This window comes from Oryzias latipes, chromosome 17 (assembly GCF_053564925.1).
Source record: "Oryzias latipes strain Hd-rR chromosome 17, Olatipes_Hd-rR_3.1".
Taxonomy (NCBI): domain Eukaryota; kingdom Metazoa; phylum Chordata; class Actinopteri; order Beloniformes; family Adrianichthyidae; genus Oryzias; species Oryzias latipes.
Window position 1 is genome coordinate 6,264,579 of NC_136253.1, and position 16,834 is coordinate 6,281,412.

A 16,834-nucleotide genomic window follows, 5' to 3' on the forward strand; every position below is an offset into this window, starting at 1 on the left:
GAGTGAAGCAGATAAAAGGCCTGGGAGTTGATTAGAGGACTCGTGCTGCATTTGGAAGCTTCTGCTGTGAACAGACAACATGCGGTCAAAGGAGCTCTCCATGCAGGTGAAAGGAGCCATCATTAAGCTGAGAAAACAAAAAAACATAAGAGAAATTGCTACAGTATGAGGATTGGCTAAATCAACAGTGTGGTACATCCTGAGAAAGAAAGAAAGCACTGGTGAACTCAGCAACGCAAAAAGACCTGGGGCCTCATTTATAAACGTTGCGTACGCACAAAAGAAGGCGTACGCCACTCTCTACGCAGTAGTTGATATTTATAAAAAGCAAACTTGACGGGAAAATGTGCGGTCCTTCACGCAAGCTCTGACCCAGGCGTACGCACAAAAACGGGTGAAATGAGAAACGGCGACACCGTCGTCAGATGGAAGAAACACGTGAAAGTGAAAAGAAGAAGACTTGCTGGCAAACGAGGACGAGTGACTTATGAGCCGGTTCAGACTTCCCCGAGTCTTCCTGTTGGACCTCTGCGGGCTTTTGGGCCCGGCGTTACAGAGGAGCACTCGGAGGAACCACATGTGTCACTCGGTGCATCTGGCGCTCCGGTGCCCCCCCCCCGGTGACAGACACAATCTGGCGATGCAGCACTAGACGCTTTTTATGCCTCGACTTTGATGTCCAACCATTTCTTTTTTATTTCGGCCACGGTCCGAGGTTGTGAGGCTACAGCATTACGGTGTCTGCCACTCACGTGCCTTTTTGGCATTAGTAATGCCCACACTGTGCCCTCCAAACAACACTTTTCTCCTCTTTTCCACCTCGCCAACGATAACTTCTACTTCACATTGAGTGAAGTTACGTTTTTTTGATTTCCTCTCTGTGTTTGGCATGGTTTCGCAATCAATGAATATTCATTTGTGGGCGTTTCACGGACTATTTATGGGCAACTATGGGCGTGTCATGAGGCCGCAAAAGCTGCACTGCATTTAGAACTGATTGTGATTTATAAAGGGAAAGATGCGTAGGATGTGCGTGTGCACGGTTTTATAAATCCGAATATTTCTGTGCGTACGCACATCCTATGTTTCATCCGTACGCCACTTCTGACGCAATGCCTACGCAAAGTTTTATAAATGAGGCCCCTGATGTGCATGAGTTCAAGACTTCAGGCTGTCATTGACAACAAAGGGTTTTCAACCAAATATTAGGAATGACTATTTGGTTTTCAGTTATTTCATTTGTCCAATTACTTACGAGCCCATTAAATGAAGGGATTATGTTTAAAAAATAATTTAGTTTTTCACATTTTTCTGCAATCTTTTTGTACAACCCATGGAATAAAAGCTGAAAGTCTGCGCTTCTATGGCATCTGAGTTGTTTTATTTAAAATTCACTGTGGTAATGTACAGAAACTAAATTAGAAAGAATGTGTCTCTGTCCAAATATTTATGGTCCTGACTGTGTCAACACTTTTTAACCATTCCTAAAATTTTAATTCTAACCAATTTTTTATACCAATTTAAAGCAATTCTTCAAATCCTAACTGCCATATTTGGGTTTTAACATTCTTCAAAGTTTGTACCACCGTAGTCACTAGTCACCAGTTTTACTTTACAGGAAGCTCCAGTGAGAACTGTGAGGAAATGATACATAAATATTGATGTGGCTGCAAATTTGATCAATATTTGACATCAAGCTCCGGCTCAGATTTTACCTGCATCCTGGGATTCAGTGGATGAACATTTTAACAAAAAATTAAAGTCAGCCATTGATCCTGTAGCTCCACTTATAACAAAAACTAAAGCTACAGCACCCTGGAGGAAGGAAACAATCAGACCATGAAACGTGAATGCAGGAGGGCAGAGAGGAGGTGGAGGAAAACTAAATTAACTGAACATGAAGAAATGTTTAAAGAACAACAAACAATTTACAGTCATGCAATAAAAAAGCTAGAATCTCCCCCTCCTCCGACTTGATTGTACACAATGAAAATGACCCTAAAGTTCTTTTTGAAACAACAGATATTCTTACAAAAAGAGACTCTCAAAGGTCCTCCACAGCAGCATCGGATGCTACATGTGATAGTTTGCAGACCACTTCAGGAGTAAAATAAATGCTATAAGATCCAGTCTCTTAACTCAAAAAGGTGTTGCTTTGAATGAATCTCTGGCATTTTATTTACCAGAGGAAACACTAGAGAGTTTTGTTCTGGTTGATGCCGTGGTACTTGGTCAAGTGTTCTCCCAGTTAAAGCCAACCACCTGCCTTTTAGACCCAATCCCCACATCACTGTTAAAAACACTTGACGACTTCTTTGAGTTTGAGCTTTTAAACATTGTAAATTACTCTCTTCAGACAGGTGTCTTCCCTGCTGCCTTTAAAACGGCAGTGGTGAGGCCTCTTCTGAAGAAGAGTAATTTAGATCCAAGCAACTATCACAGTTATCGTCCAGTATCCAACTTACCGTTTTGAAGTAAAATGATTGAAAAACACAGTTCCAATCCAGTTTAATGAGTTTTTAAATAGAAATAACATCTTTGAAATGTATCAATGTGGTTTTAGGAGAAGCCACAGCACAGAGACAGCCCTTAATAAAAAAGTATTAGATGTAACCTGGACTGTCAGACACTCTCAGTCCTGGTACTACTGGATCTGACTGCTGCATTTGACACAGTAGATCACAGTATTTTACTCAACAGGCTGAGAGGTTTGAGCATCTCTGGTACCGCACTAAAGTGGTTTTACTCCCATCTCACAGATCGCAGATTATGGATACATCCTCTTCAAAGGTCTTTGAAATCAACTGTGGAGTCCCCCAAGGTTCATTGTTTCTTGATGATGAAGAGTCCGTCAACATTCTTTTAAATTGCATTTTAGAAATGCAGTCATGAATGGCAGAAATCTTCTTACAGTTTAACCAGGACAAAACAGAGGTGTCAGTCATCAGTTCTGAGGGAGACTGTTTAATCTAAACTAAAAAATGACAAAAATTCTTCTTTTTTTTCTTTTTTTTTAACTTATGTCCAACAGCTCAGCAAACAGATTAGAGCTGAAGGCCTTTTGTGTTGGACAGGTTTTACTATCACAAAAAGAGGTTATATAACTTCAAAAAACCAGAGTGTAAATTTGTATAAACCCCTTTTTGTTACTTTTTTATTTCTTTGTTACGTTTAGTGTGTGTGGGGAGGGAGAGAGGAAGAGTGTGAGGGGGGTGGAAGAGAATAAAAGGAGGAGAGGTGGAGAATGTGGGGGATACAATCGCTGATTTGAATAAGTCACTATTTTAAGCTGTGTAACAATTATACCAGATCTGCTGGAAAGGCAAATATAACATCAAAGGTGAAATTCTGACACGAAGATGAGCGGAAGGTGTCTGTCCATCAATACATTGTGGGTTAGGAGGAGGGATAAAGCCAACGGGGAGCAGTGTGGTGACATGACAAAAATGACAAAACTTCTCAGTGTGTGAGAAACCTGGGAGTTATTTTCGACTCTGAGATCAATTTTATACCACAAATTGAAAATACAACAAAGACAGGATTTTATCATCTTAAAAATGTTGCCAGAGTCCGCCCATTTCTCTCTCTTGCCAGCACAGAGGTTCTAATGCATGCTTTTATTTCAAGCAAATTAGTTTATTGCAATGCCCTCCTCTCATGTCAAACTCAGCCGCATGCGTGTTGACGAGGATCAGGGGGCAGGAACACATTACACCGATTTTAAAATCGCTGCATTGCTCGTTGTGCGATTCCGGATCAATTATAAAGTTCTCTTATTGGTTTATAAATGTTTTTATGGTCCTGCTTTTCAAAACTGCATTTTTCTTTCAACATTTCAAAACGAGTAACCTTGCCATCTTTAATCAAACCTCCAAATTAGTAACCCTTTGGCAGAACAATATTTAGAATGAAAATCCAATTTAGTTGGAGCAAAATTAGAATCGTGGGCATACCGTTTGAATAATGAGCGTTCTGGTTTTAATTCTTTAACTACGTTTTTCCATAAAGAGAGTGTACACTTAAACCATGGATTACAGACATTGTCAATTTGTTTTTGGGTATTTGAGTCCACCAGGACTGTTTGTATGGGAATAGTGAGTATATTCTCCAACATGTCTTTCCATTTAGCTTTATAGTTCACATCACACCAGTTAATCACCGTCTTCATTTGAGCTGCCCGAAAATAATCCTTTAGAGAAGGCAGGCTCCATCCTCCTTCATTTTTATGTAATTGAAGCGTTTTAAGGCGAATCTGGGTCTTTTACCTCCCCATATGAATCATAAAATGATTTTGTCCCATTTATTAAATTGGTTTTGAGGGATATGTATTGGTAGCGTCTGGAAAAGGTAAAGTAGTCTCGGTAGAATATTCATTTTGATGGATTCAATTCGGGAAAATAAAGTGAAAAAGGGGATCAAGTTCCAACGTTTTACATCCTCAACTATCTTTTTTTGTAATGGGATGTGATTTTCCTCATATAATTTGGTCAGGTTTTTGGGTATGTTTACACCTAAATATTTTATTGATTTTGTCAGCCATATCATCGGTTATTGCATCGCCAAAACTGCTGGTGGGCAGCAGTTGTAAGCAAGTATTTGAGTTTTATCCATATTCATTTTATACCCAGATAGGTTTCCACATTTTCTGCACAGATTCATCAGTTCAGGTAAAGATTTTGTAGGTTTTTATATATTAAAATACAAATATATTAAAATACAATCTGAGTAACACGCAAGTTTGTGTTCCTGTCCTTGAATATTTACTCCTTTGATGTCTTTGCTTTGTCTATTTGATTGTGCCAGCGGCTCTAAATATGAGGCAAATAAAAGTGGAGACCAGGCACAACCTTGTTTATTTCCTCTCTGGATTGTAAAGCTGTTTGAGAGATAACCATTAACTTTAACTCTTGCTGTGGGATTGGCATACAGAGCCTTCACTGTTTCAACAACTGTGTTATGCAATCCAAATTTAGTCAATGCTTTATACAGAAAATCCCAATTTACTGAGTCAAATGCCTTTTCCGCGTCTATAGCTTTATTTTTAGATGTTTTATCTGCTCTATTATATTATAATATCTTGTGTCTGCCTGTTTCTTATGAATCCAGTCTGGTCGTTACATATCGGACTGGGTAAAGATTCCTCCATTCACCTGGCCATAATTGAGCTAAACAGCCTGTAATCTATATTAAGGACAGAGATCGGTCTATATGAGCCACACTCAGATGGCAGAAATAATGGTTTCATTCCAACTTGGTAGTATTTGTGATTTCTTTAACACCCAGTTAAATGCAAGAAGCATTAAAGGGGCCAACTCATCTTTAAACTCCTTATACCACTCTGCCGTAAAGCCATCAGAATCCGGTGACATTGGTTTTCAAACAACTTATGGCTTTCCTGAGTTCCATTCATGTGACCTCTGCTGTCATTTTCTTATTTTGTTGATCGTTCAGAGTTGGTAGGTTTATGGAATTAAGAAAATCAATCTCGTCCTCAGTCCTACCAGGTACTTTGGAGTACAATTGTTTGTAAAATGCTTCAAATGCTCCATGCATCTCACTTTACTTGGTTATAATGTTTCAAGTTTCTGGATGTTTGATTTTGCTAACAGTGCTGTCAGCAATTTTCTTTTTCAGTTTCCATGCTAAAATTTTCATTGATTTGGATCCACCTTCGTAGTAGTTCTGTTTCAAATACATTCTTTTTTTCTTTATGTCTTGCGTACTAAGATTAGTTATTTCATTTCTAACTTCTTTTAATTGTTTCAGCGTGCTTGTTAAAGGGTTTTTTTATGTTCACTTTCTAATTGTGTCAACTTCTTTTGTAATTCTTCAGCCTTTCTATTACGTGTTTTCTTCCTATGGGAGGCGATTGATATAATTTTCCCTCTTCTGACAGCTTTTAATGTGTCCCATAGTATTGAAAATGACACTTCTCCATTATCATTTGATTTAAGAAAATCTGTCATTTCTTTTATCATTATTTTTTAAATATTTATGTCTTTGAGCAAGGATGAATTTAATTTCCAAGTGGATAATTTTGGGCATGTGTTTAAATGAATAGTTAGATATAATGGTGCATGATCGCTTATGTCTATTCATCCCATTTCAAATCTTTGAATTCTATCTTTAACTTTCCCAAAAGTTAGGAAATAATCTGTTCTGGTATAAAGTTAGTGTGGGGCCGAGTAATGAGAGTAGTCTCTCCTTATAAGGAAAAGATCTCTCCATATGTCTATCAAACCAACCTTCTCTAAGATTGCAGACTTTTTAATATAAAGTATTTGGTTCTTGTAGTCACCCACTAGAACTATCCAAGTCAGGCCTTAGTCTGATGTTTAGGTCTGCACCACAAATCAATAGACATTGGGTTTCTGTTTCCAATTATGTTCATAATATTTTTAAAGAAACTCAAGTCGCTTCCTGGTGGTGCATATGCATTCACGAATGAGACTAGATTACCGTCTATCGTTCCCCGCACGAAAACAAACCTACCTTCTTTATCCTTAATCTCAAAAGACTTTTCAAAGTTTAAATTTTTTGAGATTAGGATTGCCACGCCTCGCCAGATTTGTATGAGGAGAAAAACATATTTGTAAAGCCCATTTTCTTTCATTTTTAATGTTCCCTATCATTTATGTGGGTTTCTTATAAATACACCACTTGTGCTTGCTCTTTCTTCATCTTAGTTTGCACTCTGCTACGCTTATTAGGATTTGTGAGTCCATTAACATTAAAATAAATAACTTTAATACCTTTCATCACTCTGGAAAAAAATGCACGTTTCAAAATATAGATAACTTATTGACTGTTCAACTCTCATAATGAACAAGAACAAAGAACAGTAGTAACAACGTGATTCCAAGGTTGGGGTCTTTCCTGTCAGACCCTGACAGATGTTGTGCAAGTCCAGGGGGAGACCTTTCCTCCGGGAGTAAGGGCCCCTGATCATGTTTTTAATACTCGTTTCTCCGTTGCCTCTCTTCTTGGATACATTCAACTGCTGGGGGAAAAGTACTCACAGACCTTAACAGGACAGTTTGTCCTTATTGATCCTCTGCAGAAGGGGGGGACGCCTCCCAAAGACACGAAGCTTCTTGCGGATGATTTCCTCTCGGTGCTCCTCTGTGCATCACACTGGTTTTATGCATATTTTTTGTGCAGTGTCTTGCTTTTTGTTTTTATAAATCAATTAGGTTTTTTATGTAAAGCACTTTGAGTAACACAAGTTGGAAAAGTGCTATCCAAAAAAAGTTAGATTTGATTTGATTTGATATATGCAAGCGTGGCTTTTCTGGTAAGTTATCTAAGGGTTGATTTGATTTTTATTCTTTTGCACAATTAAAAGGGACCGCCAAAAAAACTGTAGGCTTATGGCTTTCATCTATACATTTGCACAAAGATGATAAATAGCTTAGAAGAACAGATGTAAATAAAATACAGAAAATAATACACTGATAGTTTATCAGACGTTCATCACAAGGTTCATCACAACATAACAAGATACACGTGGATTACATTTTACAATGCACAGTTTAAATGTTTATAGGCATTTTTTATTAAATGTTAGATAGTAACATCTTGTTGGGGCACTTGGGGTTCTGGGATATTGGGGATTTTTTATTTTCTAACTTTATTATAAATGTCAGTTTCAGTTCAAAACTATTATTATACATTGTAAATCAATACAAACATATCAATAATATAAAATAAATCACAATAAAATAAACAACATAAGGAGCCAGGGGTAGGAACAAACAGACAAAATCACACAATGAGTATATAGAAGTAAGAATGAAAAAACATTGCAGAATTGGAATTTGAATATTTTCTAGCTTTTTTGTTGTTTGAAAAATGAAAAGTTTCAATATAGTTTGACCTCCACTAAAGTTAAGAAAACGTTGGAATTTTGTTAGAAAATTTGCATTAATGAAAGTAAAATTTAGCCAGGAAGATGAATGTATTTCTTAAAAATCGGATTGGCATATTCCTGTGATGGCGGAAGCCAAACAACACAAGCAGATTTGTAACAAAAGAAATCACAGAAAATTTGCCCAGAAGATTGAGTAAAGGGGGCAATGCTAAAATAGATGAGTAACTGTTTCAGGTGAAAGTTTACCAAAGGTATACATTTTGTCCATATGGGGTTGTGGGGGATGTGGGGTGTCCTGCCTTGGTTTTCTATTGTGATGTCAAGAAGATAAAGCAGGTCTTTTTTTGTTCACTTTTCACCTGTGCGGGGTGTAAAGGGCCCCTTTATAGAGGATGACGAGCTTCATCAGCATTTGCTTTCCAGAAAGAGCCGCTCAATTCCAGATCAACTTCCGTCTCTCAAATAGAGTCCACCGGAAATACACTGTCAAAATAAAAGTGATTTGATGGACGAAAGCGTCACAGTCGGGAGCGGTCCGAGCGGACACGTCCAATTCAACAAACTGTTATTAAAACTGTTTCTCTCTATGAATGAAAGAAAGTGACATTTCTGCAAACTAATGAATTAGAAGGTTTTATGTATAATGTATTGAAATGTTTTATTTTTTTATTTAAAAAAACGAATTAAACATATTGAAACAGTTTTAAAAAGTGAAAAAAAATATATATGAGTATAAATTTACATTTTCAACATTTTAGTACGCAGTTAAAGTCCGAGCTAACGGCTAACAGGAATCACCGGAAATGGGATGTCGTGGTTCACGTGCAGCTTGACTTTGGCGCTGTGGATGCAGGGAGGGCAGCCGTGTCTATTTAAAGAGGGTCGTCCAGTCGCGGATAAATAACAGAGGGTCCATGACGTTGACTCAAGCGCCCCCAAATGCCCCTCATCTCGCGCTCCGTCTCTGCCCTGCGCTGATTTAACGTCGACACTTTGGCTGTGAAGAGCATCGATCATCATCGAGCCGGGCCAGAAGCAACTGCTCTGCGGGGCGATTCCGATTTTTATTTGATATTTCTGTGTGATTTTTGTTTGTTTCCTTTTTTAAAAGATGGGTAAAGATTATTATAAGACGCTGGGGATCTCTAAAGGAGCCACGGACGAGGATATCAAGAAAGCTTACAGAAAACAAGCGCTGAAATGGCATCCGGACAAAAACAAGTCTGCAAACGCCGATGAGAAATTTAAGGAGGTCGCTGAAGCCTACGAAGTCCTGAGCGACCCTAAGAAAAGGGACATTTATGATCAGTATGGAGAGGAAGGTAACGTTCACGCCGTTTATCGCCCTTTCTCCCTCTGAGTTGCCAGATTGGCCCCCAAATCCCCCCTTCAGGTCATGGTGATGCATGTGGATGGCTGGGCCAAAAGCACAGTTGGCTTCAGTTCGAGTCCCTCAGTGTCAGGGGAAATCCAGAAAACAGCTGTTCGGCAGACCACTGTACCACAGCTCTCTGCAGTTATTGAGGGTTTGGCTTCATGCTTCTTATTTTTTTAAATATAAAAACGACCCACAGCTGAGTTCTGCACCCATTTTTGAAGCATGAAGTGCTTTATTCTTGTCCCTATTCTTTAACTATGACTTTTTTCATATTTTATCACTTTAATATTTTATTTTCACTTTTATTTTATTACGTCAAAGGGTGATGACAAACCGCTGATTATCTGTGAAAATCAGGTATGGATGCTGACACTGAAGAACTAATCTGCCTGAGTCAGAAGATGAGTCATGTCTTTAATGGGTCTGGAAATGTCTTTCCATCATTAATGAGTGACATTCCACCATTTTCACTAGAATCATATCAGCATCACACGATTTACACTCAAGTTACCTTTACAGGCCACATTTTTAGCCTCAATAGATGGTTTTGAAATGCACCATCTGCATCCCTTTAAGAAAGGAATGCTTTTCCACTATTGCCATGGTTACCACAGAAGTGTGGATGGAGGAAGAAGAGCAACCTACTGTGTGGTTTTGACACCATCACCTTTCAAAGATCCACAGAAATGCTTTTAGATGTGTGGGATTCAGGATGAAGGCAGGATTAAATGTAGCCAAATCTATAGTTTCTTTAAGTATTTTTTATTTTATAACCCTTGTGCTATCTTCTTGCGCTGAGCAAGCCAATACCTGTCTTTTGGGGTCCAGATGACTGAACCTTTTTTCTTCTTTTGTGATCTTCACTGGTGTCCATGGATTACATGAAATCCTTCCACCTTTATCCACCTTTGTCATAGTAGGGAGAACATGTCAATTAGGGTGGGGTCATCTGGACCCCACAGGATAGCATAAGGGTTACTGGGATTAACGATGTAAAGTTGGTTACAATCTAAAGACCGTGTCATACAGCCGCTACATACTTTTTCCTGATTTTCCTCGTATGAAATTTCGGTCTTTCGTGACACATTCAGGACATTCGTCATTCATAAGTGCTTCTTGCGTTCGTCGATGTGCATAGATGTCCGTCGGTTTCAGCTGACGGTCTTTGGGTGAATTTGGTTTTGAGCTATTCAAAATTTTCGGGCGGTTGAGATTTACACTGTTTGGCGTATACTTACATAGAATGGCGTATACTTATATAGTGCTTTCTACCTTCTTTCAAAGGCCCAAAGCGCTTAACAGTCACAGTCCCATTCACCCATGCTCACACACACATTCACACACTGGCACCAACCTCCCACCAGAGGCAAGGTGGGGTTCAGTGTCTTGCCCAAGGACACTTCGACTCATGGGCGTGCAAGGCGGGAATCGAACGCGGAATATTACAATTATGGGTCGACCGCCCTACCGCTGCACCACGGCCGCCCATTTACTGTTGTTTAATTATTACGCAAATCTTACGCAATTGTGCGTGATTTTTGCGAGATGCATATGCAAATTTGTGTCTTTCCACAACCGTTCCACGAATGTCTAACAGATTTTTCACGCATGAACCACCGATGTGTAACTTTCATATTGCGTGTATGGCGCACATTTCATGTTAAAAATATGTAATTGACACATGAATTTTGGGCCAGGTTTGGCTTTTACGTCGATTTTACGTGTTATTTGCGTGGTTCATTCGTACTCCCTCTTCGGTTTTAGGGTGATTCATTTTTGATACATCTGTGAAAATTTCACATAAAGACCACAACTTTCTCAATCTTTTCACGTATGACCAATTTTCATCCGTGCAATATGCGAGAAAAAACTGTGACACGGCCGCAAGAATTTTCTCAGATTTTGTTTTGTTTCAAAGGCCCTCACTTTATGATCAACCTGGCAGGAGAAAAAGGTGTTTAAGTGGGTGAAGAGGTCTAGTCTTCCCCTTATATATCTAAGACTGTATTCAGACTGGACATTTGGTTCGCTTAAAGTGAACCAGAGTTTGTTTCCCCCGAAAATCCAGAATAAATTTTCATTATGGTCATACCCAACCGGCCCCTGGTCCGGGAGCAGAAACCGCTCTCGGACCCATCTCTCAAGGTGGTCAAAACAGGAAAGTACAGTAGACGGCAGTCTGAATACAGACTAAGTGCAAACTTCAGGGCTCGATCTGGACCAATGGACTTTTTTCAGTCTGAACACACCGTCAAAGTCCAAGTCATTGTTGTTTTCCATTAAACTTACCGTAGGATAATTGATCATAGTTTAACCTCTGAGAAAAGACATATCTTTCAGCATATTTTACCATCAGAGGTATCATCGATCTACTGTTAACTTCATAAAGTGAAACCGTCTGAGAGATCCAAAGCTTTACTCCTCCTCACCAACTTTATTGGAGACTGCAGATCTTCTTTGGAGAAAAACTGTACTAGAAGTCCGGATCACATGACTAAGCTCTCAGATAAATGGTAAATGACAAGCAAACACAAGACACATTTTCAAATGTGAAAAAACTGTCAGAACAACAGTTTTTTTCCTGTAATTTTGTAATTTAACAGAGCTGCTCGTGGATTTGTTGCATTCAGTTCGTTGCATCCTCACATTTACAGCCTGTTGTTGCATTGTGACACATTATCTCCTCTGTGTCACGATACTGATGACTAACTTGTGTTGTCCATCAGGTCTGAAGGGTGGAAGTGCTCCGGCTGGCGATGGACAGGGCACCAACTTCACCTACACCTTCCATGGAGACCCTCATGCCACCTTTGCCACTTTTTTTGGTGGCTCCAACCCTTTCGAGATGTTCTTTGGGCGCAAAGCCAACGGACGAGACGACGAGGACATGGATGTGGATGGGAACGACCCCTTTGGCTCCTTCACCAGCTTCAACATGAACGGCTTCCCTCGGGACGGCCACGTGGGCCTTGGCGGGCAGCAGCGTCGGAAGCAAGACCCCCCCATCGTGCATGAACTGAGGGTCACCCTGGAAGAAGTCTTCCACGGCTGCACCAAGAGAATGAAAATCTCCCGCAAAAGGCTGAACCCAGACGGCAGGACCATGCGAACGGAGGATAAGATCCTCACCATTGAGATCAAGAGAGGCTGGAAGGAGGGGACAAAGATCACATTCCCACGGGAAGGCGACGAGTCGCCCAACACCATTCCCGCTGACATCGTCTTCGTCATCAAGGACAAACCTCACCCGCACTTCAGGCGAGAGGGCTCCAACATCGTGTATCCTGTTCGTGTGAGCTTAAGACAGGTGCGTTAGTTCTATTTCAGTCTGGTACATGGATTCGTCATATCGGCGAGTTTATGAGCAAGTTCACTTTGAGTGGAGAACAAAGCTCCAAGCTTTGGACGCCAAACAGCTGCGTTACAATCAATAAACCGGAGGAAGTCTACCTCAAACCCCGTACTGAATGAACATAGTGCTGATCTACACACAAACACTTATGCAACCGACATCATCCACATGGAGGAATGGGATCTTCACGACCCTTGCAAGGCGACGGTCGCCCACACGCAACATGTACTTTTCTGGTTCCTCCCACTCTCCTCGGCTCTCAGTGAGAAATTTCACAGCCTCGTCTCTGAATGTCTGATCGCCGCACGCTAACCACACAAGATCAGCCCATTCCCGCAGTGAAACACACCCAAAAAAACTATCCGTCACCATGACGGCAACGGTGAAACTGTAGACCGAGACGAGAGTTTCAGGTCGTTTCACTGTCAGAGGTTTTCCTTTGTTTTCCAAAAGTTTGAACCGGAATAAGAAACAGTTAAACTAAAAGATAAGGCAGTCTAGAGCAGACAAATGACCTGATGATGATTGTTGAGGTTAGTTTGAGCACAACAGTGCAAAGCGGTGTAGCCTCAAACTCTGACAGTCTCATCATCATCACACAGGTCAAGAGTGCAGCACTCACACTTGGACCTTTGTATCTAGACAAATGGAGGAGACAGATTCCATCAAGTTCTCGTGAGAAACAGCTCTCCACAAATAACATCTGATGATAAAGAAGCTTCAAGATGCTTGAGAAATGTCAGATCACAGCTTTGTCACAGTAACACTGCTGTAGCTCCAGATCAGTACAAGTAATTATACATTGCAAAAAAGTATAAAAGGAGACTATTAAATACATATCTGCTTTGTAATGGGTCTAAAGTGATTATGCTGTAGAAAAACTAAGTCATACCCTAACAGTTTCCTGCTAACGTCTAAAAACATGTCATCTATGAAGGCTTTCACCTTTCCATTGGACTGTGACACCTCAAACCCAACGCATGATTCGACTCCCCCATGATTATTTTAACCCACGCCCATCATCTAGAATGGAAGCCCCACTCCGATCATATTTTGATCTATTTTTAAAGCGTTCCCAGTGGTTTTTCAATGATGATTATGTGGTTTCTAGCCAAAATCTAAAAACCTGTATCATTTTCTAAGACATAGTTTCTGCAGAGTGGCAGGAGTTCATCTCTGATTGTGGGCAGGACTGCTGGGTGGAAGTAACCCTCCTCTTACATCCCATTATCCCTTTGTTTACACTCTCTCTCACTAGCTTACAGCCCCTCACACCCCCAAACTAACATTTGCGGTGCAACAAAAATGGCGAGCAATGTTGGAGCTATCGAGGCGTCCAGTTCAGATCCAGATTCCAGCTCAGACCAGGAAAACAATGATGCTCATGGATCTTTTGGACTGCAGGTGGATGATCAGAATGCAGCAGAGCAGGAAGACTTTGGTCCCCCCAATTTCTGTTGCTGTATCACAAACATAAGCTTTTTCAAACAGGGTTTTCCTCTGCTCCAGATTCGCAACAAATTCAACAAAGAAATACTCAGAAATGCAATTAATCTGAACTTTCTTTATATATGTCCTCCATCATCAGAAAATGCTACAATAGCATGAAAAAAAGCACAATTTTCATTGGTGTGTGGGTCTTTTAGGAGATGTGATGCAGACTTTAGAGAAAACTCACTCCATAAATAAACATACAGTTTCCTAAACACTTTACGTCACTGTAAAATAACACTTGGCCTTTAAAATATATTTTATATTTCAAGTGAAAAAGCTATTAGCAGATTTATTTTTTACATTTGATATACTGTAGTTTTTTAAATAAATCATTGTTTACACAGTTTCAGCTGATACAGAAGAACGTATAGTTTAGGGTCAAGACAATAGCTGAAGGTTTTATTCCGTGCATTTCAGTTCTCACCTGCAGACGACCACAGGCGTGTTTCTACTGTCTAACTGGGCGTCCTTTTGTTTACTTTGCAGTCCTTGTGTGGATGCTCGGTCACCGTGTCAACAATAGACGGGAAGACATGCAACATGAAAATCACGGATGTAATCAAGCCTGGCCTGAGAAAAACGGTGACGGGACAGGGTCTACCTTTGCCCAAAAACCCGGAGCAGAGGGGCGACCTGGTGGTGGAGTTTGACGTGAACTTTCCGGATGCGTTGCCTGGCAACGCCAAGGACGTCCTGAAGCGGCACTTGCCTGCTTAGTGCGAGGCAGCAGCATGACGGCGCTCAGACCCTGAGAGGAGACACAGCCGCTGGAGACCAGCTGTGACGGTACGCAGACGGACGCCCAACCGACGAATGTGCAATTTCTATTTTTGAGCTTTTCTAACTGTCACGCATGCTGCCAAACTGATACAAGTGCAATGAAAGACTGTCTGGACTGTTATGTACTGGGTTGGATGGAAGCTGGCTTTTGCCACAGTCACAGCAGATGACGTTTGGTTGCAAAAATATATTTGCCAAAAAAAATCTTACAGAACTCCTGGAAGAAATGTATTGCCAAATGAAACCTTGATTCTTATAGGTCTGACCTGATTCAGTGACCTGTGTGAAACTCTCTTTAGTGTTTTATTTTGATGGATTCTGAAGCTCTCTTAATATTTGTGTGCAAGATATCCAAGAGGTATATGGCTGTATGCAACAAGTGCATTGTAGGCAAAGACTTTCAAGGCCGTGTCACACAGCCACTGCGTACATTTTGCGCATTTTCTACGTGTGAAATTTGAGTCTTTCGTGATCCAGGCGTGATATCCATTCGTGTTTCTTGGGTTCGTCATTCATCGATGCACGCAGATGGTGTGGAATTATGCAGTTTACGCATATTTTACGTAGTTTAATTATTACGTGAAGCTTACACACTTACGCGTGGTTCGCAAATTTGTGTATTCCCACGACCGCTCCACGTATGTCTAACAGACTTTTCATGCATGTACAACTGACGTCTAACTTTCCTATCGCGTATACGGCGCACATTTCATGTTAAAATTATGTAATCGATGCACAAATCACTAATAAATTGCCATGTAAACAGCGCAATAATCTCACACGGTTCATGTTCTACGTTGATTTACGTGTTCTGGTCCAGATGACCCCACTCCCAATGTTAACGTTGGAGGTGGGGTCATCTAGACCCACTAGACAGTGCTCTGAACCTTTTTTCATCAATGATTTGTGATCTTCACTGGTGTCCATGGATTACATGAAGTCTTTTCACCTTTATCCACCTTTGTCATGGTAGGGAGAACACGTCAATGTAAGGGTGGGGTCATCTGGACCCCACTAGATAGCACAAGGGTTATTCAGTTACGACCAATTTTCCTCCGTACGCTGCAATATGTGCTAATTATACGTAGTGGCTGTGCGACACGACCTTTTTAGATGATTCTTTGTTGTTTCAGTTATGGAGTAGAAGCTTCTGCAGATTTCTCCTCCGTGAAATCAAGTGTGTATTAACTGTACTTGATTTAGCATTGCTCCTACTCTTTGTTTTATTGGTAGTCTGTGTAGCATTTCTCCAAAAAAGGAAAATGACTTCATGAAAACAGGTTCTTCACAGCAGCGGGAGAAAAGTAAATGATATCTATTTTGATAGCTTACTGTGAATATTTTGTTGTTGGTAACCAGATATGTACATTTTGGATATGCAAACATCAGAATAAAAAAACCCCCACTGTTTAAGGAAGAGCTATGATGACATAATTATGACTGTGTAAATATAGCTGCCAGCTCTAAGCTGCTTAGTGTCAGCCTCTGACACAGGAGGCCTCTGCCCCACCAGGGGACGCCACATCACCCATCGCAGTGTGGGGGTCTGGAGACGAACCCTGGAGGGGCTTTCTGTGAGCGATGCTCTCCAGTGCAGCCCTGAGAACGTCTTCTGCAATGTTTGCATCGCATGGTAACTGCATGCAATAAACGGAATCACTTTTTGGAATTGATCGTCAAGTTCTAATCAGTGGGTTTGGAAATGAAGAGTGGTAACTTCATTTTTTTGTTTTAGATGCATTAATTATTAAATTTAATCTAAAAACGTGGTGAACGGAAAATTCTGACGGTCTTAATCGTTTTAGCCAAAATGGAGAATTTTAAAAACTAACTAAATAAATAAAGGTAAGGGTCAAAAATATGCTGTTGAGTCAAAACTTCAGACTATAAAAGTGAAATTCTACAGTAAAAGTATAATATTCTGAACAAACCTTTGAGGGAAAAAAATAATTTTGTTCTA

The 16,834-nt window shown here is 40.3% G+C and overlaps 1 protein-coding gene across 1 annotated transcript; it reads left to right on the top strand.

Moving 5' to 3' along the window:
• The first annotated feature begins 8,666 nt into the window (after positions 1-8,666).
• Positions 8,667-16,291, top strand: dnajb4 (DnaJ heat shock protein family (Hsp40) member B4). The gene is made up of 3 exons (XM_004078605.5): positions 8,667-9,192; positions 11,975-12,555; positions 14,581-16,291. The coding sequence occupies exons 1-3, from the start codon at positions 8,982-8,984 to the stop codon at positions 14,809-14,811; spliced, it is 1,023 nt and encodes a 340-aa protein (XP_004078653.1). The 5' UTR covers positions 8,667-8,981; the 3' UTR covers positions 14,812-16,291.
• The last annotated feature ends 543 nt before the right edge of the window (positions 16,292-16,834 follow it).